A 25,016-nucleotide genomic window follows, 5' to 3' on the forward strand; every position below is an offset into this window, starting at 1 on the left:
TTAATTATTTATTTTATTGTTTTTTTAAAGTTGAGCTTTAAATAACAATTTTCTTTTAGGTGATTTATTTAAATGTTATAACCGATACCAACTCTTTATACCGTATAATTTATCCACCACAAAAAATTCTGAACCAAATTTTATAAAAGTAAAAGTTGGTGGTATTTCCCCACGGCTGGCAAAATTTTTTAACCCTTTTATTATCATAGCTTTTGAAATACTCACATACATACTCAAAATGAATTTAAAGGAAAGACTTTAGAAAAAACCAGATCCTCTCTCAAAGGCTAGTGTATATTGCCACTTCTGTGTATTAGTATCATTAGAGCTGTAGATTTTTCTGTTGTTTATTCAGAAACCAAGTTGCTTTTTTTTGCTGCCCTTCTTTGGTCAATTTTAACTAATTATATAATGTCTAAGACAGTGACTTGCGTTTTTTTGGTTTTGTGTCAAGTAATAATATGTTTAAAATAATAAGGTACATTCATAAGTTAGACGTTACTGCTGATTGTGTAGCTTAAATATTAGCTTATAATATGTGCATAATATGCATAACAAACTAAACTATAGCGGTTAGAAAGAGTCTGAAGGATTTTTTCCACAATTTCACTTGTGGAGAAAAGTCTTCCCGCCCTTCCTAACCCGCTATATTATAGCCACTCCACTTTAAGAATAGACGCTTCTACTTACAAATAACTGAACTGTGTGGTTTGAAATAAATTTGAAATAGACTCTTGGTATATTTATTTAATCAACACGGTAGATGGTTTTTAATTTCATGATCATAGCGTTATTATACATTTACAAAAATATAAGAACAGTAATATCAGCAGCGAAACATACCGTCAGGCATCGATAATCAAATTTATGATTTCTACGAACATTGACTATTGTCTACTAGAAGAAAAGTAATTTGCGACCATCCTTATAAACTACGGCTATTTGTTTCATGGTATGTATAAAGTTTATTTCGAATGTAGCAATGATCTCCCTAGCTTTTAAAAAAAAATTGCTTAAATTCTTTTTAAATATTTTCTTAGTTACCTAGAAAAGATATAAATTACATCAAACAAAATGTATTGGGCTATATCTATACATGATTGTTTACGATATTCCTTATTACTATATCTCGCTAACTCTACAAAAAAAATAATTTCTATGACGCATTTATTGATAACTTTAATATTTTCCCAAAAATAACCTTCATTTAAATTGTGTATAATAATCTGCTGATAAAAATTATCGCAGGTACAAATAAAGCACTTTCCTTATCAGTTTCCAGTTAGCGGTTAAATGAATGTGAAAACATTTGGTTACCATCTATCTATAGTATAGAAATTTCAAATGTGTAATGTCTGTATTTAAATATGTATCGATATTTTCATTTTATAATTTTGGTGCGTTTTAATAGTTAATTCCGGAGTTTGAAGTTAATAATTTGAATTTAACTAAATGAATAAAAATGTTTGATTGTGAGGTATAAAACGACGGTAAGCATTTATTTTTTCGTAAAAAGTATGTTAATAATATATACAATCAACTTTTTAAAACTTTATGTGGTATAACAGTAAATATGGAGGCTGATACTTGATTTTTTCCTGATGACAGAAAAATAAATGGTCAAATTCATCCACTCTTCTTTTGCCCAGTTGTAAACATTTATGGTGTCTAGTGACGTTATCGCTTATACTTATCAAGTTTGTTAGGCGCATTTGTAGCTAATCAAAATTTCATCCATTAAGTTATATTTTTAAAAGTCTAATTTTTGATTCAGTGAACTGCTACCATCACCTCTCTCAGGTAGAATTGTAAAATTGCAATCATCAAAAATCACTTTCTCTTACCTTCTACTTAATAGAGAATATACTTTTTTTTTTTATTTTAATATAATAATTTAATATAACTTTATAAAAAGTATATTTAATTATACTTGGTTTGAAAATTATATATTTTTCTTAGGTACATACGTTAAACAATATCAAATTCTGTATATAAGACTTTTTTTTAATTTATTATAAGTCAAACTTAAAAAGTAAAACAAAAATGTTAACATACACTTAATTTATGAAAAGCCACAATGCAATTATAATGGAGGCAACAATCATTTATGCAAGAGATGTCTAAGTTAATTAATTAGTTAAATTGGAAAATATGTATATTAATTATACATAAATAAATAATACCTTTTAAGTTGATAATGATGGTAGCAGTTGGTAACGCTATTATAATAAAAGATTGAATAAACCTAATATAAAAAGTTCTGGGACTCTTCTTAATTCGTCGGAAAATTCTACATATAAGATATAATGCTTCAATATAATAAAGATATTGGAAAAACGCAAAAATCCTAAATCATTTTTTCATTAAATAACTTTTAAAAATTGTGTTGACGGTAGTTATTGCCAATACATTATCTGTAATGTTCTTCTAATTTAAAAATACTCTAATTTGAAAATATATTTTGGATAATCTTTACTTCTTTGGATTATTTGCCTTAAAACTTTTAAACTTTTACTTCTTTCTGTTTATACAACATCCATTGTCCCAAACTATAAGAACATAACTATTATTAGATGGCCACCTAATAGTCTCGTGAGTTCCAATTAAAATAGAGTATATTCCAGTTTATTTCCAGAAAGCTAGCGCCGAAGGCATTTTCTACTTTAAGATGATAGTGAAATTGCTTGTTAGGCACCCTTTTTCTTAAACAAAAAATCATGTCGATATTTTTTTAACAAAGCAGAGCTCTAGTTTTGATAAAATGACTAATTCTGCTAACCGCTGTTAAATATTAAATATACAATTCCTCTAATATCCGTCAAAAAGCTTTCTAAGCTATTTTTTAAAGAAACTTTCCTATTTAAAAATCCTGAACTACTATACTGGAGTACGTTATCACTAAACAATATTGTCTTAGTTTAATAAAAATATTTCATTTTGACTTTGAGGTATATACAAAAATACATAATACAGGATACCTTGAAAAAATAAAATATTGCAATTTTCTCGACAACCCTGTATATTTCTCAACAAAGCTTAAATTCGTCAATTTTTAATTTTTCTTGAGCATTTTGTTCTGTAAAAAAATAGCATATAGGGTAGCTGAAAACTTCTTTAAATAATATTGTACAAGAACTTCTTCAATCCAGAAAAATTATAATAAAATATTTACAGACGACTACATTTTTATTAAACGGGGAAATCAAAAAAACAAAATTATCGCCATCGGTCTCTCATAGAAAACCCATACTGTATAATAAAAAAAAATACGAAGTGTCCATGGGGATGATTAACAAAAGGATGGAACATATATTTTTGAATGAAATCTAAATGCAGAATTATATTTGGGATTCTTATTTTTAGTATTTATCTTTCCAAATTAAGAGCATATTTTACACCAGCAGATATTGTTCCATCAAGACGATGTTTCGGCGCACATGGTTAATGAAGTCTTTCCCACCAAGTGGATAGGAAGAAGAGGGGCTGTGAATTGGCCGTAGATCTCCGGATCTTAATCCATTACACTATTTTCTACATTACGAAAAATAGATACAAGCTGGTTCGGGACTGTATACAATATTCTTATGACAAGCTAGGATTTTGTAGTAAATGGTAATTGGTGTAGAAGAACATTGATGTAGGTACGTATTTAAGTTGTTTTTAATTTTTTTGTGCCCTTTATGATATATTCTTGTAATAAAAAATTAAAAATCAACGAAACCGAGCTTTTAAAAAAATATGCGGGGTTGTTGAGAAAATTGTAATAATCCATTCTTCCAAGACAACCTGTATATAAAAATAATGCATACGCTAGTACCAGTTACTATCCTTATTCGTGTGATGTCAGCAATATCGGTAAAGGTCTGCTAAATAGCATTACATTACGCATTTATCTCATCTTACCGCATATTTTCGATTACATCTGTGCACAGTAGTATTCCTAAGGAAAAGTGACGAATCAAATATGATATCATATATCCACATCTCCATTATAATAATATGATAGAGGTTGCAGGTTAAAACTTCATTATAAAAATATTTTGTTTTGATACGTATTCATTTATAATTGTCATAGTTAAAGCAAGGTCACGTTGAGGTTATTGCAGTCTAAAATATGCAAATAGGTGAGTTGTTTCAGCGAGATACGAAATTGATTTCTTTAATAATAATATATGTTTATTAAGCCAAAAATACCAATTTTGATTGGTATTTAAATTTTGGATAATATTAATGATATAATTTAAATTTTTTATACACATGTCCCATTTAAAACAAAACAAAATAAAAAAAGTTTTTTTTTGGATAATAGAAAATAAAACTTCTCTTGAAGTTAGGAGATCGCGCCCATAAGAAATTTCAAAAATCAAAGTTTCATATTCACTCACAGTATTACCTATAACTTAAAAATTATACAACATGCTATATGGAAAAAAGAACACATTCTTTAAACAAAATGTATTGATACCTACTAAATTTAATCCTACAGATATTCAACATCACTTCCTAGATGTTTTATATTTAGCCGATACCGCGGCCCAAAATGTCATAAATTTTTATAGAAATAGCCGATTTAGTAATGAACAGTTAATAAGTTTAACTTACTGATGACTCACAGTTAAAAAATATATCTACCTTAAAATCTAGGGCTCTTAAGTTATGCTTGCCGTTTTATTTGTATTCTCTTATAAACAGGCAATCAATAAACCTATTACAAAAACACCAGAACCAAATAGTTATAAGTGAAATTACAGTTTTTTGGATTATTGTGGGATGCTTTGAATCCTCTAATGAATTTCCTGTATGATCGACACAGTTGTCTGAGGATCCAATAATAATCCGATGATGGATTATTATTGACTTTAACGCCAATTAACCTCAGGGATCAGATACTTGCACTGCTGTTTTAAATTTACATGGAAGATATGTATAAGATAATAAAATATTCAATTTTGAAGTAATATGCAGATAATTTCCAGATAAATAATCCAATAGCTTACTATAATTTTCAAATAGGTCAAGTCGGGCTTAATACTGATTTTGGTAATTTAAACATATAGACAAAAAATCATAATCTTAAGTTAAATTGTCCCAAATCTCAAATTCTAATTTTATCATCCGAACCAAATCTCTTGCCAGACCTTAAAAATACACTGCATATTACTATAAATAATGTTTTTATTTTAATAGTAGTAGAAACAAAAAACCTGGGTATAATTTTCAACAAATCTATATCTTTTACCTTACATGTTAAAATCAAAATTAAAGCTCCAAATTTACGATTAAGGCAACTTTCCAAAATAAATAGTACCTGTCACACTGATGTGTATGTATTTAATTTGAAATAATACACAACCTTAATTTATGAGAGTATATTTTCGACTGACCATGAGATACAATAAATGCCGTAAATGCCGTCGGTTTCGAGCCGGCAAAAAAAAGGTAACAAATAATAATACAGCTATGCGGTGTAATGTAAATAAACAACGGATATGGAACACCCTCCCCCAATAACAAAAAGAAAAAAAAATCAACCAGTCAAACATCAAACCTAACTGTCTTCTAAACTAAGACACTTGCAAACGATCCGGCATTTTAATTTTGCTACGTCTACGCAACACACGTGTACCCGAATCACTTTCTAAATCAGATTTATCACTATCTGATAAAACCCCCACTTCATCTTCACTAGAGCTAAAACTATTATTATCAATCGAGGTAGATCTTGGAATTATGGTTGTATTTGTCTTATTATGTTCAGGCTGAAATGTTACATAATTTTTTTTTAACTGGCTGAGATGCCTCTTCCATTTTATTCCATCATCTACCTCTATTACGTAAGTTCTTCGACCAAGAATATCTTGAACAACCCCTTGACACCACCTTCTTTTGTCTGCATTTGGACGATAATCTTGAGCCCACACTTTTTCTCCAATACAAAATGATATGTCTCGAACCTTTTTAAAATTTTTCTCCATTTTATGCTGTTTATTTTTAACTACATTTTCGGTGGAAGGAAGCAATAAGTCAAATCTAGTGCGTAAAGAGCGACCAAAAATAATTTTGGATGGACATTCTTGAGTGGTTGTTTGAGGCGTATTGCGATATTGAAAAAGAAACGTATCTAAAATAAGTTGCAGATCAGTTTTATGATCTTTGTAACCTTTAATAAGCGCTCTTTTTAAAATTTTAACACCGGACTCCGCCAATCCATTAGTCTCTGGATGAAAAGGAGCACCCGTCTTGTGGATAATACCCAAACTCTCTAGAAAAGAACTAAATTCAACAGACATAAAAGTTTGTGCATTATCTGTAGCTATTTCTTTGGGCAATCCAAACTGAGAAAATAACTTTCTTAGAATTTGTATTGTTTTAGAAGAAGACATATTTTGCACAATAAAACATTCCAACCATTTGGATGTGGCGTCTTCAACAACTAAAAATGTTTTATTAAACAAAGGGCCAAAAAAATCTACATGCAAACGAGTCCATGCATTTTTAGGGCAATCCCACATTATCAAAGAAGGTTTAGGTGACTTATCCGCATACATTGAACAAATTTTACATCGCCGAGCAATATTTTCTATAGCCTCGTCGATTTTTAGCCACCATACGTATGAGCGAGCCAAAGCCTTCATTTTGACAATGCCAATGTGGGTTAAGTGTAGCTCTTCCAAAATACTCGTTTGAAAACTTGAAGGTACAATTAAACGATACCCCCACATTAAACAACCGTGTTCAATAGATACTTCGTTTTTTCTTATAAAAAATGGCTTAAGGTCTACAGAAGGACAAGTTTTAGGCCAGCCATTTTTAACATAAAAAAAAACTTTGCTAAGGATTGGATCTTTACCAGTTTGCTCTTTAATTTTCAAAAAATTTACTGGAAAATCGGAATTTTGAATATAATTTAAATATGACACTTTATCATTGTCACTTGATGAAAACACAATGGAACTACTATTATAATAATAGTGAATATTTTCAACACTAGTTCCTAGTCGAGATAAAAAATCCGAGTAATTCTTTTTTGGGTTGACGTATTTAATTTCAAAGTTAAATGATGATAAAATATACACCCACCTTTGTAGGCGATTAGCTGCAAAAACCGGTAGCCCCTTTTTATCTCCAAAAATAGCTAAAAGGGGCTTGTGATCGGTATACAAGGTAAATTTTGTCCCATACAAAAATTGAAAAAATTTTTTTACTCCAAAAATGATGGCTAGAGCCTCTTTCTCAATTTGTGAAAAACCTAATTCGCTTTTACATAATAATCTGGAAGCAAAAGCGATTGGCCTCTCAGAACCGTCTGGATAAAAATGACTAATAATCGCTCCAAGCCCTACACTGCTAGCATCCACCAAAAGTTTAATGGGTATTTTGGGATCAAAATGAGCCAGAACCGATGGAGAAATTAACATTTCCTTGATTTTAGAAAAACTATTTTGACATTCTGTACTCCATTCCCAAGGAACGTTTTTTTTAACAAATTATATAAGGGGAAGAGTATTGTTGATGCGTTTGGTAAAAATTTAACATAATAATTTACCCCCCCTAAAAATGATTTCAGTTCTGTAATATTTGAACGATTTTTAGTTTTAATGACGGCTTCTACTCTTTCTTGGGTTTTATGTAGCCCAAATTTATCGATTCGATGGCCCATGTACGTCAAGGAGTCTTGCATAAAGCTGCATTTGTTTTTTTTTACTTTAAGGCCGCATTCACTTAATTTTGTAAAAACCCGTTCTAACCTCTCTAAATGTTCAAGGTCATTTTTTCCCGTTATTAAAATATCATCAAAAACGCTATAACGCCCGGTATACCGTTAAATAGTTGTTCCATAATAACTTGAAATATGGAGGGTGCACAATGAATGCCAAAGGGTAGCCTCTGATAAGAAAATAAACCTCTATGTGTAGAGATTGTCACCAACTCTGTAGAATTTTCATATAGAAGAATTTGCTGGTATGCCTCTGACAAATCGATTTTTGAAAATTTTAAACCCCCTTCCAGCCGACTAAATAAATATTCTATTCGCGGAAGCGGAAACTGTTGAAATTCCAGTTGTGGATTCAAGGTTACCTTAAAATCTCCACAAATTCTTAGACCACCATTTTTCTTCAATATGGGAACAATAGGGGTGGCCCATTTAGAAAATTCTGTCAGAATTAATACCTTATTTTTAATTAAACGATCTAATTCTTCGTCAATTTTTGGCTTAAGCGCGATTGGAACAGGACGTGGTTTAAAAAATCGCGGAATAGCATTTTCCTTTAACTTAAGGGTTACTTTAAACTTGTTGAAAGTGCCCAGAGTACCATCAAAAATTTGACCAAAATGTTTTAATAAATATTGAAGCTTGGTCTCCGAATTTACGTATAACAACCTATTATTATTGTTACTATCTATTTTACATAAACCAATGTTCAACATTTTTAAGCCGTTACGCCCTATTAATGGAGGTCCTCCATTTTTAATGACATATGTTTTTAAAATGTAATTGTTGTAGTCATAGATAATATTTAGGTTAAGATAACCTAAGGGGTTAAATGATACACCCACATAATCTTTAAGAGACAGATCATTACGAATCAAATTATATTTTGTAAAATAATGTTTATAGAAATTTTCAGAAATAGCCGCATGAGCAAATCCAGAATCAATTTCAAAATCAAATTGTAAACCGTCAGTTAATAGCTTAATAATTATAGGCCTTTCGTTACCTTTAGAATTATAACGCAACTTATTATAATATGATGAAGAATTACTCTTAATGTTAAAGCACATCTCGTCATTCTCATCAGATGAGTCTTGCAAAAGGTTTTCTTGCAAAAAATTATGACCTGATAGCTTCTTGCACATAGGTGCCAAATGGCCTTTGATTCCACATTTGTGACAGAAACAGCTACGATAAGCACAGTTAGAAAAAACGTGATTTGCACGCCCACACACCGAACATTTTGGTAGAGCCGGTTTTTCTTGATGGTCTCTTTTAACAGTATATTTAGATTTTGACTTACCCCGATTTTGACGAGAAGTACCTGGATTTTGATTATAATATATTTCCTCTAGTTCTGTTTTAATCGGGGCCTGAGACTCCTTGGATACGCGCTTTTCATGATCAGCGACCGCAGACTCCTTTGCCAAAGCAATTTTTTCCATAAACTGAAACGTACAGTCCCTACTGATGGCATTTTCTTCAAACAAACGATCGGAAAAACGCACGTCATTAATACCGATCGCAAAAATATCTCTCATTAGCGTACTGAGAGTTATTGTAGCCTCAAATCCGCAATTACTCACTAAATTTTTCACACGAGCTGCCCAATCACACACTTTTTCACCGGGCTCTCTTTGAGCAGAGTAAAATTTACTTCTCTCCGAAAAATAGGACCGCACTGGAGCAAAATGCTTTAATAACAATTTATCCAAATCCTGGAATTTCACTTCCGGTGGCGTTTTCGGTACACACAAATTTCTTAACAACACGTAACAATCTTCGTTTAATGTATTTAGAAGAATCGCACGCATTTTATCGTCCTCCGTTATACCATTTGCCACGAAAAACTGTTTTAGCCGCTCGGAAAATATCGCGTAATCCGACTTTTCCGGATCAAACGTACTTAAATTTCCGAGAAAAGATGACATTTTCACCGACTACTTTTAACAATTTAGGTCCGTAAGATCGACTGCGCCAATGATGTGTATGTATTTAATTTGAAATAATACACAACCTTAATTTATGAGAGTATATTTTTGACTGACCGGGAGATACAGTAAATGCCGTAAATGCCGTCGGTTTCGAGCCGGCAAAAAAAAGGGTAACAAATAATAATACAGCTATGCGGTGTAATGTAAATAAACAACGGATATGGAACAAAAACGAAAATATTATATCATATGGAACATTATATTTACATCTCAGTTCAATTATAGATATGTCGTTTATGGAGAGCCGTTAAGTCTTTATACTAGAAAATCAATTTAGAGGGTTCAGAATTTCTGTATGCCATTCCGTTCAGATCGTATTACATCTTACCTTAACCTAAATTATATTTGGAACAGAAGATTGTTCCACACGCATATGTCTATTACATAATAATAAAGAGTCAACCAATATATTTGAGGAGTCAGCTTTAGGAATTTAACCCATAACAATAATTTTTTCTTACCTATGCATATTACTGAGGCTTTTAATAGTTCTTTTAAATATCTGGCTGTGTAAATATGAAACAGTCTTCCCAACAAATAGGAAGTATTGTCTTTGAGCGCATTTCCCAAACAGGTCAAAATAAAAGTACTAGCAAACTATTCATGTTGGATTATTTTTTAAAATATAATAATATGAATTGTTAGTATTGCTTCTTAAAAAAAATGCTTTAGCACTCTGAGCTCCACCCAACATAATTAGGTACTTTAGAACATTAAATGCCTAGAATAAGCCTAGCTGCAAACCATAGGCAAGGTGTTTGAGTTCACCATCTTTCAAAAAAAGATGTCAAATCATTCCGATCGGATCGTATTCAGCGACCGAGTGGAGAACGCAGCATATGTCGTTTGCCAGCAACCTTACAACGTATTTATAGTCCGCGCCCGCTGTTATTTAATTGATATAATGCCCGTATCTCCTGGAATTCCCAAGTTATTTTAATAATTTTTTATCCAGATACTAACAATGAATAACTAAATCGATTTATGGTATATCTCTTTAAAACTATGGTCAATTAAAATTAGCGTAAAAGTCAAATGTTATTGAAATGAGAATGAATCCCAAAACTCCCAAAGGATTTAAACTCTCGATAAAACTTTTTCCTGGTTCTTACCAAAAATAAGTTTTGATTTAGATGGGTGAATAAGAAGATTATGACGATTTAAATATAATCTATTTAAATCCTCGTTTATTCTCTGAATTAATATATTCAGATGGAAAAAAAGGAAAATAAAGCTATGAGTCAGTAGCATATTGATGCAGAATTTAAGGCAATTAGTGAGGTTCAGTGTAAATATTAAAGAGTGGCTAAGGCCTAAAATTGAGCCTCGTGAACTATAAATAGATTGCCAAAGGACAAACGACATATGCTGCGTTCTTGTGTTAATTGCTGGGTATCGACTGGATACCAACTCGCTGATGAATGATACCTAACTCGCCTGTGAAAGGAACGATTGTTATTTCCTTTTTCCCAATATATGTGACTTACTTTAGACTTCTTTATCATGTTTCAGCAAAAAGGACGTTTTTAATTTTATTACTAATTAAAAAAATCACAGCACGGAAATCACTCTAAATATCTTTACTCATATTATACGAAAAGTACGCCAACCAAACGTGAACTACTACCGTTGCTACGAGTTGCCAAATTTCTTTATCGAGATAATATTTCTAGGCGAAATTTACAGCGTTGCGCTTTGTGGAAATTGGCATTTACAGAATCTAAATTAAAGATATTAATTATTATTAGTGATTAGTATAAATATAGTACCAAAACAGTTTTGGGTATTAAACAAATTTCACTCATTCTTTTGCTTTAATATAAAAAATGCAATTCAGATTCTGCTGTAATTAATAATTTATTATATCACTTTATTTTCTTCTGTTAAATTTAAGTCACTGGCATCAAATTTATAGTTATATTATTGAATAAATTATTGTTTCATTTCTTTATATAGTTTTTTCCCTTATTTATATTTTAAATTGTACCACGGTTGTCTTATCAATTCCATATAAGGGTTACATTACGGGTACAGCCTAGCGACTTCGTTCATAATTGAGCAAAATTCCCATTTGTCATTGTAAATTTTAGCAAAATAAAAATTATTGTATAATTTAATATTTGGCAAATAAAACATATTTGCATTTGAATTTAAAGATCTTATCTAATAGTCTTTCTTATGTTTTCAAAATATCTTCTTCACTACGTCAGTCGGTTAGATGAGTTTCCTGTGACTTAGAAAGTAATATTCGTTTTACTTTATAATTGGGTCTGTTACCTCTACACGGCTAAATTAATGTTTTTATATCTTTTTACCAACCCACACTATTTGACCATGTAGTTATAGCCCCTATAGCTGCCCTGCCCCCAACCAGTGTATCACGGTCTTCGACTTCGCCGCCAATTCCGTCAATATTAAAACAGATATATCTATACCCGCTACTTTTATTTGAGTTATCCTCAATTTTAATAAACTAGGATAAACTTATAGACATCTACGAAAGTCATTTTAAAAGGTAATATTTTGACGAAATATTACTGATTTTATTTGAACTCTAACAATTACACGCAACAAGCTTATAAATTTGACACTGAAACATTTTTCTCGATATAAAAATAATTAATTAAAATAAAAAGATAAATAGTTTGATAAGTATTTACTTAGAGGATGAGTCAGTAAAACATACTGAGGCAAACATATTTTTTACGTATTTGAGACAAAATACATTTTACGTCTTTATAACTATTTACTAATAAAAATACAATAAGAAAAATATTTAATTAATTTTCATATCTACCTTTTACAGAAAAGGTGTTTGATTAAAATTGTAGATTCAATAATGTTAAATTTCAAATACAAAATCTTAAGACACTAAAAGAATTAATAATATTAGCTTAACCTAACATTTATAATTAATTAATATTTTACCTTTCAAATAATAATACTATGCATTTGATAGTAGACGCCTGAAGGCACTATCTTGAAGCTTATAAAATAGTGTACCGTAATTCAAAAACACACTACTTTTTGAAACACACTTACGCCAGGAATATTCTTTTAGGTCAGGAACACACTTTGTATTGACAATGGCATAACTTTAACCTCACTCGCGTTGACTGTTGATTGAAAGTTTCATTGCTTCCGTGAAATAAGATGAGCTTCCAAAAACTATAGGTGAAAATAATAAACTAAACGTAAGTATCTAACTAAAATTATAGACCCAAAATGAACTAATCAACTTACAAAATACCAGCAAAACAGTACAAGACCTAAGAAAATATTTAACTTATTTACATTTTCATAACACTGCTCCCCTCTCAAGTGTGATCATTCCGATCAATCAACACCTTGAGGGCTGCCTGCTACTCATGATAACACGAAATCCAAACGATGCCACGTCGTTGATTCTGGTGACCATATGATCTTCCCAATCCTTCTGGAGTTTTGGTGACTTGAGCTTCGTGGATTATATAACCAGAGTCTGTCCCCAGGGTTAAAACTGGTAGAATTCGGCTTTAAGTCATACCGTAATTTCATTTTGTTACATTCTAGGTAAAGTTTATTTTAGAAGTTTATTCTAGACTTCTTTAGAGACCATTTACAAACTCTCTTGTAGATAGTTGACGTACTACTCAAGGGTTTTAACCTTAAAATAATGTCCATCACCTAAGTTCATCATCCAAAAAAAAAACTTTTGCCGGGCTTTTTCCAGTAGACTTGCGCGTAAAAGAATGATATGGCCATAGGAATGGTTGTATACAGGTATCTCAGCTGTTATTTGTATTATCTACAGAAAACCTTGTAGATCTTTCATTCTTCTTCACTTCTTGTGTCCAATTTACTAATCTGGTCAAAAGATTCTCTGCAGAAGATTCATCAAAAATGCTTTGTAAATATACTGGAAAAGGTCTGCATGAATGACAAATTAATTAACACTAATTCAAAGCATAGGCTCCTTATTTAAGGGGACACTGCACAAAGGCACAAGCGGAAGGCGAAAAATAGATTGTTCTGTGCAAACAATGAAAACCAGTAGGAAATAGTAAACTTTAAAATTCAATAATTCGGTTATTTAAAGTCATAACTACTTTACCTTCTCCTTCCTCTTGTTCTACTTTCTGCTCTTCAAACTTCTTTAATAGCAGCTCTATTAATTTCTGGGTCTTTATCTCGGCCCGGCTTCTTGTTTAAGGCATCCACTAAATTGGGTTTCCGGATCTTATGACATTTCCATATTATTTCCACTTATGACACCACTTGTAACGTAAATTCAGGAACTGACTCTTTTCTGGAACACATTTACTCCAGGAATATTTTTTAAAGTCACGAACAGGCTTTTTATTGACACCATCAAAACTTTAACCTGATTCCCGGGGACTGTCGTTTAATTGTTTTCCAAGTAAATAACAAAACTGATTAAAATGCCACGAAACATCGTCCCTTTTAAAGACCCATGAAATAATTTGGAAAGTCTTAGAATTTTCTACATTAGCTTTGCTGATGGAGACCAATAATTTCAAGAGAATACTTATAGTGAAAGCAAGTAATTATGTTACTTAACTACAAGGATTTACAATAAACTAACCTAAATCGGACCTCAAACAAGCTATCTTACCAAAAAATAAAAACTATAGGTAACATACTAAGCTAGAACCATAAATAAAGTTAACTAATCAACTTAAACCTAAAAAATATGAGCAAAACGGTAGAAACACTAAGAAAACATTTCCGTATTTGCATTTTCATATCAATATGATGAAAAAATTATTAATTAGATATGTGATTGATTTGAAAATAAATTAATCGGTTTTTTCCAATGCTTTATTAGAATGGTTATATTTAAGAGCGTTACTGATATCTTAAGTTTAAAGAATATTGGGATGCGGTTTTACACACTACTATACTTGAAATAAAAATGATCTTTAAAGCAAGTCCACACTTTTCATTCACACTCTTTCAAATAAATTGGATTATAGAATTCGAAGTTATTTATCTTTAAACCAATTCCCTTAAAAAATTTTAAGTAAATGGAATCTATCGAATCTTTCTCTCCCAATTTATTTAGCAGATAAAACAAAATGGTTTAGAAAAAATAGATTTGCTAAAGGTTACAGTTCTATTATTAATAATACGATTATAATATTGCTAGAAATAATAACTATTCCTTTAATTTTGCCAATATGATAAATCTCTTACTCTTTTTTTAAACTAACTCTTTTTTAAACTAAGACATATCGAAAATGATATGTCTTAGGGCGAAGACCATTATTTTATTTAAGTAGTGTTATTGCTTCCTATTTATAGAAAAATCTCTGACAAAAGTTAATTAACCCTAGATACAAATGAACAACATTTAAAAACTAGCAAAAATTTACTTAGTAATGTTTTCTATTAAAGCCTTGGGTGATGATTCAATCAATTATCTAGGTCTCAATATTTATCACTATTCAAATTTTCTGTCTATAATTTGTAATATTTTAATAAAAAAGCTTAAATACAGGTGCTATAAATATATTATATCCTAAACGTCTTATATTTAATACTAAAAGCTGATAAAGTTGCAAAAAAAATTTCTTTTGTTGATAAATTTCATACACGTGTAGATATCTTTCTGAAAATTGGTACACAATTTCTAAGCATCCATAACGTTTTATTTATACACAATTTTTATATTTGCTATTTGGCATTCATGCAGGCTTTGAAGGGAATACTTAAGAACATTAAAAGGCTAGAATTAGTAAACAACATCTTTGTTAGAGTTCAACATGTGCACAAGGGCAAGAGGAGTGTCTTGTTTCCAAACAGATTTATCGATTCTCTGTTGTCAAGTTTACACGCATTTTCAAAAGAGGAAATTTTCTAGCAATACATATAATATTGTTAATTTAACTTATTGATGATAGATTTTGGACTAAAAATAAAAACTAGAAATAGATATATGTATTTTTAAGTGCAAGAATAATATCTTTAAAGTAAAAAAAAATATTAACATTGTTATTTCTGAAACCGCTTCTAAAAAAAATTGAAATGGTAACACCGCAGGAAAAAGCTGATGTCATCTTTCGAAATGTCATCTTGACAAACGGCTTTGTGTTTACATTCCACATTTGTGAAATTCTGTGTTTTTTCTTTAGTGTTTGGTTGAAAAAGGCAAAATGGTTGAGTCATTTCAGTGTTTTTGTGAACTGTTCGATAGTAAAAACTTGTGCCGTTTGTGCCGCGCCATGAGAAAAAGGCAATTTAAGCCGATCTTTTTACAAGTAAATACCAATATTGTCGTAACATCATATCAAGGGACCACCGTCGTCATAAAAGTAGAATAATAAAAACTTATTAAGGAATTTATAATACTTATAAAATATTTAATTTCAATAAAAATGCTTTCTATTAGATAAGTACCTTTACGAGATAAGTGTCGGTGGAGTCGACAATGGGATCAAGGGGCGTTGCGATGTTGTTGCCTTTCACTTTAATATACGTTATCTACATTCATTTAACTTTGAATGTCGACTTCTTTATAGAGCATCTTATCATACTTTATGAAAAAAAAGCTTAATATTTTATTAAAGAGGAATAGTATTACTTTGCACCTGTCAAAATGAATGACAAATTTTTATGATATTACAAAGTATTTTTTTGCTATTTCTACCTAAGCATTTGGCATAATTGCATCAGAGATGTTGCAAACGAACAACGAGCAAACATAGTTTTACGGCAATAATTCTGGCCTTTAAAAGGATCCGTTTGGTACTTTCTTCCTCCACTGTCACTGTATTTCTGAAGCAAAAAAATATTTTTTTGTCAGTGAAAAAAGCTATATTTTAAAATTATTTTGTCATAATTTTAATATAGCGGCTTATGTCATAAGTTCACATAAGACATGGCAGAAGAATTTAACCTTTTTTTTATACTTAAATATCCTTTATTTGACTTTCTGATTTCGCATCCAAACTTAGGCAATTTGATTTATTATATATTATATTTTTATTAAGTAGTTACAGGGCCGTTCCGACCCGGGGGTGCAGGGGGTGCGGGGCACCCGGGCGGAAGGTCAGAGTGCAAAAAAAACTTCAACCAACTAAAGTTCAACCCAAAAAAAACTAAATAAATTTTTTTTTAATAAATATTTTTAAAATTTAATAATTTGTTTCAAAAACTATTATACACATATTATTTTAAAATATTATACTTATGTAAATATTATTAATTATTAATTAATCTATTAAAGTTACTTTATAACATTCTAAATATTATTAGTTATATTTCCGATTCAAATTTAATAGGTATACCTAGATATACGCTTCAGTCCGCTTCAGGTCGCAACGAGTTGGAAAAAATATGTCGCGACGAAGATTTTTCAGGAAAATACTTGTCGGTGGTCAAGGCATATAAATGCGTGCAATGCGTGCACTTGTTTCGTGTCAATCGTGTAAATCGTAACGTTATTAAAAGCTTTTGTTTAATATTGTGGTAAAACAGACAGTAAAAATTAAAAAGGTAAGTATCTCTACATATACGTTAATTTGATAACATTTTTTTTGAGCTGTCATATAAAATTTAAATATCGTTTTAATATTTTTGAAATATATAGGATGTTTGGAAAATGGGTAGCCAAACGGAAATGGTGGATCATTGAACCTACTGCCTATTTATAATGCATAATATTTTTTTATTTTTCCTGAATTTAAGGAGTTTTTTTTCCTTTTTTTAGATACCTATTACTCCTATTAGAAATCTCCCAATTTTTTTACTCTTGAGATTTTTTAAATTTTTGTTAGTACAATTAATTTTATTTTAAAAAGTAATGTTGACTTATTTAGAGTCAAAGAATATAATAACCAAAAAAAAATAATTCATTTTGAACTTGAGGAAAAAATGAAAAAATGATATGCGTTACGAATAGTCAGTAGTCGCACTCATCCACTAATTCCGTTTGGCTACTCACCTTTTAAATATTAGTTATTTGTTTAATAAAAAAGTAGCATTTAATCTTAATATTTATTTATTTTTTATTTGAAATGTTAAAAATATATCTCTTTATTCATTCAGGCAAAATATAGGATAACTTGGATTTATTTTAATTTTGAATTTGTTTTATTATAGATGTCTGATAATCGAAAAAAGCTTTCTGGAGCACAGTACAGAAAACGAAAGCGTGAAAAAGAAGAATTAACTAAAAAGGCTTGCAGTTCACTCCAAGCGTTTTTAATCCCAACAAGATCACATGACAAACCATCAAGTTCCCAAGCCCGAGATGAAAATGTGACGGAGAGAGAAGGAGAACTCATCTCATAAGCTTTGAAAATATTAATGTCTATAAAGATCCTGGCTATTGGCCAAATGTTTTATTGGATAAAATTAAATTAACTCTGATAGAGTTAGGGCCTACGCAACTAACGGAGGCCGATATGACGTTTCCTTTAAATAAAGACAATAGAGGATTCTCATCTATTTATTATAAAAAAAAATGTGTAATGGAGAAATAATTCCGAGGGCTAGTATATTCTAAATCAAAAGATTGTGTATATTGTTTTCCTTGCAAAATATTTAAAACTTTTTCTGGTGGTAGTGGTTTGGTTGAGGGTTATAACGATTGGAGACATTTAAGTCAACTTATAGAAAGACATAAAAAGTCAAAGGGGCATATTTGTAATACAAAATCTTGGCTTGGTTTAAAACAATCAATTTCTTCTAAAACGACAACTGATTCACTAAACGAGAAATTAATAAACATGGAAAAAGATAGATGGGTTTCTGTTTTGAAAATTATAATTTATGTTGTCAAGTTTTTAGCTGGTCAAAGTTTAACTTTTAGAGGTGAAAATAACAAGATATACGAGCAAAAAAACGGAAACTTTTTAAAATTAATCGAAACAATTGCCAATTTTAATGAAACAATATGCGATCACATTAACAGGATTAAAAGAACTCCATCAAATATGCCTCATTATTTAGGTGTTCATATTCAAAATGAATTAATTTTCCTTCTGGGAGAGCAAATAAGACATAAGACATGACATTATATCTATGTTAAATGCTAGTAAATATTTTTCAATTATTTTGGATATGACTCCTGACGTGAGTCATCAAGACCAACTAACTATTGTAATAAGGTTTGTTTTATTAAATAATACATCAAAGCAAATCGAAATTAGAGAGCATTTTTTGGGATTCATTTCAATATCAGATTCGACAGGACAAGGCTTAACTAATGTTTTATTGGATCTTTTGGAGACTCAAAACATTTGTTTAGGCGATTTAAGGGGTCAGGGATATGATAATAGAGCGAATATGAAGGGTCGCAATAATGGTTTACAAAAAAAAGTTATTGAATTGAACCCTAGAGCTTTTTACGTGCCTTGTGCAGCCCATAGCTTAAATTTAGTTGTTAATAACGCTGCAAAAGCATCTTTATAAATTACAAGTTTCTTTGCTATTGTGCAGGAACTTTACGTTTTTTTCTCCGCATCAACTAAACGTTATTATAATCCCAACGTTAATACTAAACTATAAGGTTACTAAGCTATACTACCTCATTCTAGTACTAGATGGGAAAGCAGAATAGATGCTCTGAAAGTTCTTAGACATAATTTAGGAAAAATATATGACGCTTTATTTGCACTTTACTCTGATAATAACAGGAACTCCGATACCAAAACTATGGCTAATTCATTACTCTTAAAAATTAAGTCGTTTAAAGTTATTTGTTCCATTATTATATGGTATAATGTGTTAACAAAAATTAATATTGCAAGTAAAGTGATGCAGGAATCCGATGTTGCCCTACCTAAAATTATTTTAATCTTAAAACAGACTAAAACATATATATCTAGTATTAGATCAGATAAAGGTTTTACTGATATTTTAGAGGAGGCCAAAAAAGTTGCCGAAGATATTGATTGCGACCCTTCGTTTCCTCCGATTAATATTGTTAGACCCCGAACAAAAAAGCGTTTATTTAAGTGTGTAGACGAGGCCCCTAAAAATCCAGTTGATCAGTTTAAAATTAATTTTTATTTTGTTATATCAGATACTACATTATTAAAATTGGAAGAAAGATTCGAGCAAATGAAGCAACATGATACGTTGTTTAATTTTCTTAACAACCTACATAGCTTTCTCCAAACAGAAAAATCAATTAGGTTTGCAAAATGTGAAGCTCTTGAGAAAATTTTATATGATCCATCAAAAAATGAAAAAGATATTTTAGCTCAAGATTTATCTGATGAAATTGATAATGTTGCACCCTATATTTCCCCTGAAATGAATGCCTTAAATGTTCTTACCTACCTATTTGTAAATAACCTCATCTATGTTTTTCCCAATTTAGTAATTTCCATTAGAATTTTCTTAACATTACCTGTCACAGTAGCTAGTGGAGAAAGAAGCTTTTCTAAACTCAAAATAATAAAAAATTATTTACGGTCCACAATGGGTCAAGAGAGGCTTTCTGACTTATCAATAATTAGTATTGAGAAAGAAATTGCAGAAAATATAGATGTGTCTAACATTGTTAAAACATTTGCATGAAATCAAATCTTTAATCAAAATCTACAAACTGCTTAGCAAATGCGCATTTCAACCCACGAGCAAAATCAAATGTACTCATTTATGGTGATTCTAGTGCTAGAGGTTTCTCTTCTCTTCTCTCAGGTATCCTGAGCTCGTCATACAACACCTGTGGTTATGTGTTTAGTAATGTTACAGCCCAGACCTTATGTAATTATGCGTTTCTGCTAATTGTTAACTATACGAAGAATGATGTTGTTGTTGTTTGTCTTGATTTTTCCTGTACATTGCCATCTTTTTCCCAAATAAAATCCTTGCTATCAATGGGCAGGATAACTAATGTAATTGTCTGTATTAAATGCGATTTTAATAAGTGCTCAAAAAGCAGATATTACAATACAATTCATTTTATGAATTCTTTCATCTCTAACCGTAACTTTTCTGTGAGAATAATTACTGATGTCAGACAAAATTTTAGGTACCGTCACTCTGCCAAATCTATGTGCAAACTTTTATCTTTATATGTTAAAAATACTTTTCTGTCATCCAAATTAGTATTAGCATCTTTAGGTATTAGCAATAGTGGGATAATCAGCGATACACCCTTGATCGAAGGTAGGTCTTCGGTTACGCCTCAACTAGACCAATCTATAGACACCCTTGCTATTGGATCTTCTTTTTTAATAGAAACTCCCACCATAATCAAGTTTCCCTAGCATTTCTTAATGTTCAATCTGTGCGTTCAAAAGTTAGCAAATTGGAACTATTTTTAGAATCGGTTAACTTTCCTAGTGTGTTAATTCTTGTTGAACACTGGTTGAGGTCTGACAAGCCTATTGATATCCCTGGTTTTGTACTAATTTCCAAATTTTCACGCAAGCAATATACACATGGTGGTACTCTTATTATGTTAGAGAAAGCTTTTTTAACTAAATTTGTGTTTATTACTATTGACAGATTTGATCATCTATTAATTGAAAAGGTGTGCGAGTTTTCTATTGTATTTAGCAGTAAGTTAAATTTGTATATTTTAGGATTGTATCGATCTCCATCTGGTAATTTAGATTTGTTTTTAGAAAAGTTGGAGATCCTCTTAAGTGAAATTTCGGTTAATGCGATGTTGATTCTGACTGGCGATCTTAATGTAAATTTTTTAGACAAATCTAATAGATCAAATCGAATGCTTTTTAATCTGTTAAACTCATTTAATTTTAAGATGCACGTGGATCAGCCAACCCGGATTTCAGCATTTTCTTCCTCACTGATAGATTACTTCTGTACGAATTTTAACCAACACGAAAATCAGTGTACAACAATCAATGCTGGTTTGTCTGACCATGAGGCAATAGTGGGATTAGTAAAGCTTCATAGTGCAGCTAATGAGAATAAGTTTGCACGCGATAGACTTTATACTAGAGCTAATTTCCGCAAATTCTCCTTGCTTTGCAATATGTCAAGTTGGAATAATGTATTGGAATAATGTATTGTTAACCCACTGCATAGCTTTCATCAAATAGTATTAAATAATTTTAACACTGCTTTTCCTGTTGTCAATATTAAGAAACGAAATAGAAGACCTTGGTATACTAAGGGTTTACGAGTATCTGGGAAAAAATATGCGCTCTCTTTTTTACATTAGGAAATACGCTATGAACAATGCAACATTTTTAAATTATTATAACAAATACCGCAAGATTTACAGAAACTCAATCAAAATGGCTAAGTGGACCTACTTTCAAAGGAGGTTAAATAATTCCTCCAACAGAGCAAAAGAGTCTTGGAAGATTTTAAATGGGCTAAGAGGCAAAAATAATGTCTTGGTTATTCCAAGTACCTTAGATTCCAATGTCCTCAATTCCTTCTACTGTGATATTGCTAGTAACCTTGCATCCAATCTCTCACAAAAAATAGATCCCAGGAGCTATCTCAGCAATGTGGTAGTATCCGAATCTTTCTTTTTTGCCCCCACAAGTGTAGAAGAGCTTAAAGAGTTAATGGTTAATATTAAGAATAAGAGTTCATCAGGTTGGGATGGGTTTTCTCTTAAAATATTTTCTGCTTTACCTCTTGTTGCTTTGCAAGTCTTGGCCGAGTCAATTAACTTTTCATTTATGTCTGAAGTTTTCCCAGAGTGCTTAAAAAGAGCAATGATTGTTCCTCTTTGCAAGGGTGGCGATCGCGACTGTCCTTCTAACTTTAGACCTATAGCGTTATTGCCTACTTTAGCCAAGATAGTGGAACGGCTCGTTAAGGTGAGGATGGTTTCATTTTTAAATAGGTTTGGCCTATTAAGTCTTCAGCAGTTTGGCTTTCGTGAGTCTGTGAGCACAAATGATGCTATCTTTAGCTTTCTAGAGCACTTGTACAACCGACTGAATGTTGGTGAAGTTGCAGCAGCGGTATTCTGTGACTTGTCCAAGGCATTTAACTGCGTGAGTTACAGAGTGCTGCTGATGAAACTGGAGCTCTATGGTTTCAGAGGAACTGCCCTTGAGTGGTTTCGTTCCTACTTATCAAATCGTGTCCAGGCTGTCAAATTTAATGGCGGTATCTCTAAGGAACTTAATATAAATGTGGGTGTTCCGCAAGGATCAGTACTTGGCCCTTTACTTTTTCTCATTTATGTAAACGATCTGCCACAACTGCAGCTAACTGGCAAATTTACATTGTTTGCCGGTGATACCACCATCCTCTGGCACGACTCTGATGTTTCTCAAATGGAGGTCAATATACGTGCAGATTTGTTAAAAATAAAAGACTGGTGTGATGCAAATTTTTTGACATTTAATGTTTCCAAAACAAATATCATTAATTTTAAATGTAATACAAATGATATATGTTTAAATAATGAAGCCATCACCATGCCACCGTTCAGTAAGTTTTTGGGTCTTTCCATAGACAAGTTCCTTAAATTCGAAGACCATATTGTGAATGTATGTAGAAAAGTCTCATCAGGCTGCTACGCCCTTAGGGTTATTGCCACCAGTCTTAATTTCTCCATCGCCAGATCTGCATACTTCGCGATTATCGAGTCGCACCTTCGATATGGAATTTGCTTTTGGGGTTCATGTTCAAATTCACTTTTTAGTTCAGTGTTTGTACTCCAGAAAAGGGCCATTAGATATCTATGTGGGGCCCAAGCCTCGTGACTCATGTCGCTTGCTTTTTGTAAGTTATAATATCTTAACCCTGTGTTGTATCTTTATTTTGGAAACAGTTTGCTTAGTTTTTAGAAAATATAAACAGGAACTCCACTTAGAAAGCCACTATAATACGCGACAAAATAATTTGTTGAGGCTACCTATTCCTAATTTTGAACTTGTCCGTAGCTCTATCATATATGGAGGTAGAAAGCTGTTTAATAAACTTCCACTAGAAATAAGACAACTTAAGACTGAAAAAAGCCTACGTACAAGGACGAAAATATTTCTTGCTACTAGAGCATACTATAGTTTAAGTGAATTTTTTAATGATTAGCATTTAGTAGCAGCAAGTATTTTTCAAAGTTTTATATAGTTTTGTTTTGTTTTAAATTAGTTTCTTGTTTTTATTCCTTTAATGTACAGTCTTATGGCTTTGTCTACAATTTCTATGTTTATATTGAAAATAAAGCATTTTTCAGTTTGAGTTTAAAAAAAGCGAGAAAAGCAAACTTGTGTATAATCATTGGATATGTTAGCTACCTGCCCCTTTATGTATACATATACATATTATAAAGTGCATGTTGCGTATGTAAATAATATGTATGTATGTATATTAATTAAATGTTTGTATTTAATTACAATTTATTTGTAAATACATTACATTACAAATAAATTGTAAATAAAATTATGATTTAATATAAAATAAAGTGTTTATGTTTCTAAAATGTTGTTTTTTTTAACGTTAAATTATTTCAAGTTATTTATTTACAAATGTTTATCAAAGGCCGGATTCGGTGGGGTAAAGGAGGGGCGGCAAAATTTTTTTCGCACCCGGGCGGCAGATACCCTTGGAACGGCCCTGAGTAGTTAGTTAATTAGAGAAAGTCGAATATTGACTATTTTCAACTTTAACGATAACTATTCGGTATAGGATAAAATGATTTTCACATTCCTATCTCAACCTTTTAAGATCTATCTTATGATATATACTTAGAACTCAACCATATCCAATTGGCTGATGAAAGGCGCAGATGAAGGAGTAACAGGGTCAGTGTGCAACAGGAACAAAAATATAAAATTGTAATGTTTTTACTGAGTTTATACTCGGTATATTTTAGCGGTGAAATTTACTACTTTGCGGAACTTTTATTAACAGGTTACAATAATTTTAATTTCTGTTATAGTAAATAATATTTTATTTTGTTTTGCATTGGTTGACATTACTATTGTATTGTATTTTTAAGACAACATATTCATAATACAGAGAGGTGGTGTTCTATATATTTTTGTAATGTTATGTTAAAATAGAATAAAGCTTCCATTATTTCTATTTTTATTGAGAATCTTAATTTTTTTTAAGTGTTAGGAAAAAAAAAACGATTCTTACTTTCTCTTTCAAAAAGCTAAACTGGTTATAATAACTCAATACCACCAAAGATTACAATATTTACAAATTAGGTTTTGTTGTATATAAGAAATTAAATATCTTTTTGAGATGGCGTTATTTTTGTATAAATTTTCGTTTGGCAAGAAAGATAGAGTAGCTAGATATGGTTAGTGGCAGGGCCAATGCTTAATAGGAAAGAAGATATAGGTTATATATTTGATACTATATGATTAAATCGTCTTTTTTGTTCTGTATGTGGATCTTTAAAA

At 31.0% G+C, this 25,016-nt stretch overlaps 3 protein-coding genes across 11 annotated transcripts in view; 1 reads left to right on the forward strand and 2 right to left on the reverse strand.

The window, feature by feature from the left end:
* The first annotated feature begins 1,282 nt into the window (after positions 1–1,282).
* LOC126743003 (uncharacterized) overlaps positions 1,283–25,016 on the forward strand; it is a 30,021-nt gene continuing 6,287 nt past the window's right edge. Inside the window, exons 1-3 of one of the 9 annotated variants that reach the window (XM_050449913.1) lie at positions 1,283–1,490; positions 3,405–3,641; positions 12,770–12,902. Coding sequence is in view for 1 of the 9 variants with exons in the window: in XM_050449909.1 (XP_050305866.1) it covers positions 13,445–13,470 (26 nt within the window). In the remaining 8 variants the exon portion in view is untranslated. Of the gene's footprint in view, positions 1,491–3,363; positions 3,642–12,769; positions 12,903–13,103; positions 13,261–13,324; positions 13,471–14,130; positions 14,343–25,016 lie in introns of those variants that run through there. The other 8 variants (XM_050449912.1, XM_050449911.1, XM_050449910.1 and 5 more) reach the window with 8 other exon arrangements.
* On the reverse strand, positions 5,565–6,635 carry LOC126742842 (uncharacterized protein K02A2.6-like). The gene has a single exon (XM_050449648.1). The coding sequence runs from the start codon at positions 6,633–6,635 to the stop codon at positions 5,565–5,567; it is 1,071 nt and encodes a 356-aa protein (XP_050305605.1).
* LOC126742843 (uncharacterized) lies at positions 7,783–9,645 on the reverse strand. Its single transcript, XM_050449649.1, has one exon. It carries the CDS (start codon positions 9,643–9,645, stop codon positions 7,783–7,785), a length of 1,863 nt encoding a protein of 620 aa, XP_050305606.1.

This window comes from Anthonomus grandis, chromosome 12 (assembly GCF_022605725.1).
Source record: "Anthonomus grandis grandis chromosome 12, icAntGran1.3, whole genome shotgun sequence".
Classification (NCBI taxonomy): Eukaryota; Metazoa; Arthropoda; class Insecta; order Coleoptera; family Curculionidae; genus Anthonomus; species Anthonomus grandis.

Excerpts from the sequence above, each read along its gene's own strand:
- LOC126742842 (XM_050449648.1), bottom strand. The coding sequence starts at position 6,635 with ATGAAGGCTTTGGCTCGCTCATACGTATGGTGGCTAAAAATCGACGAG.
- LOC126742843 (XM_050449649.1), bottom strand. The coding sequence starts at position 9,645 with ATGTCATCTTTTCTCGGAAATTTAAGTACGTTTGATCCGGAAAAGTCG.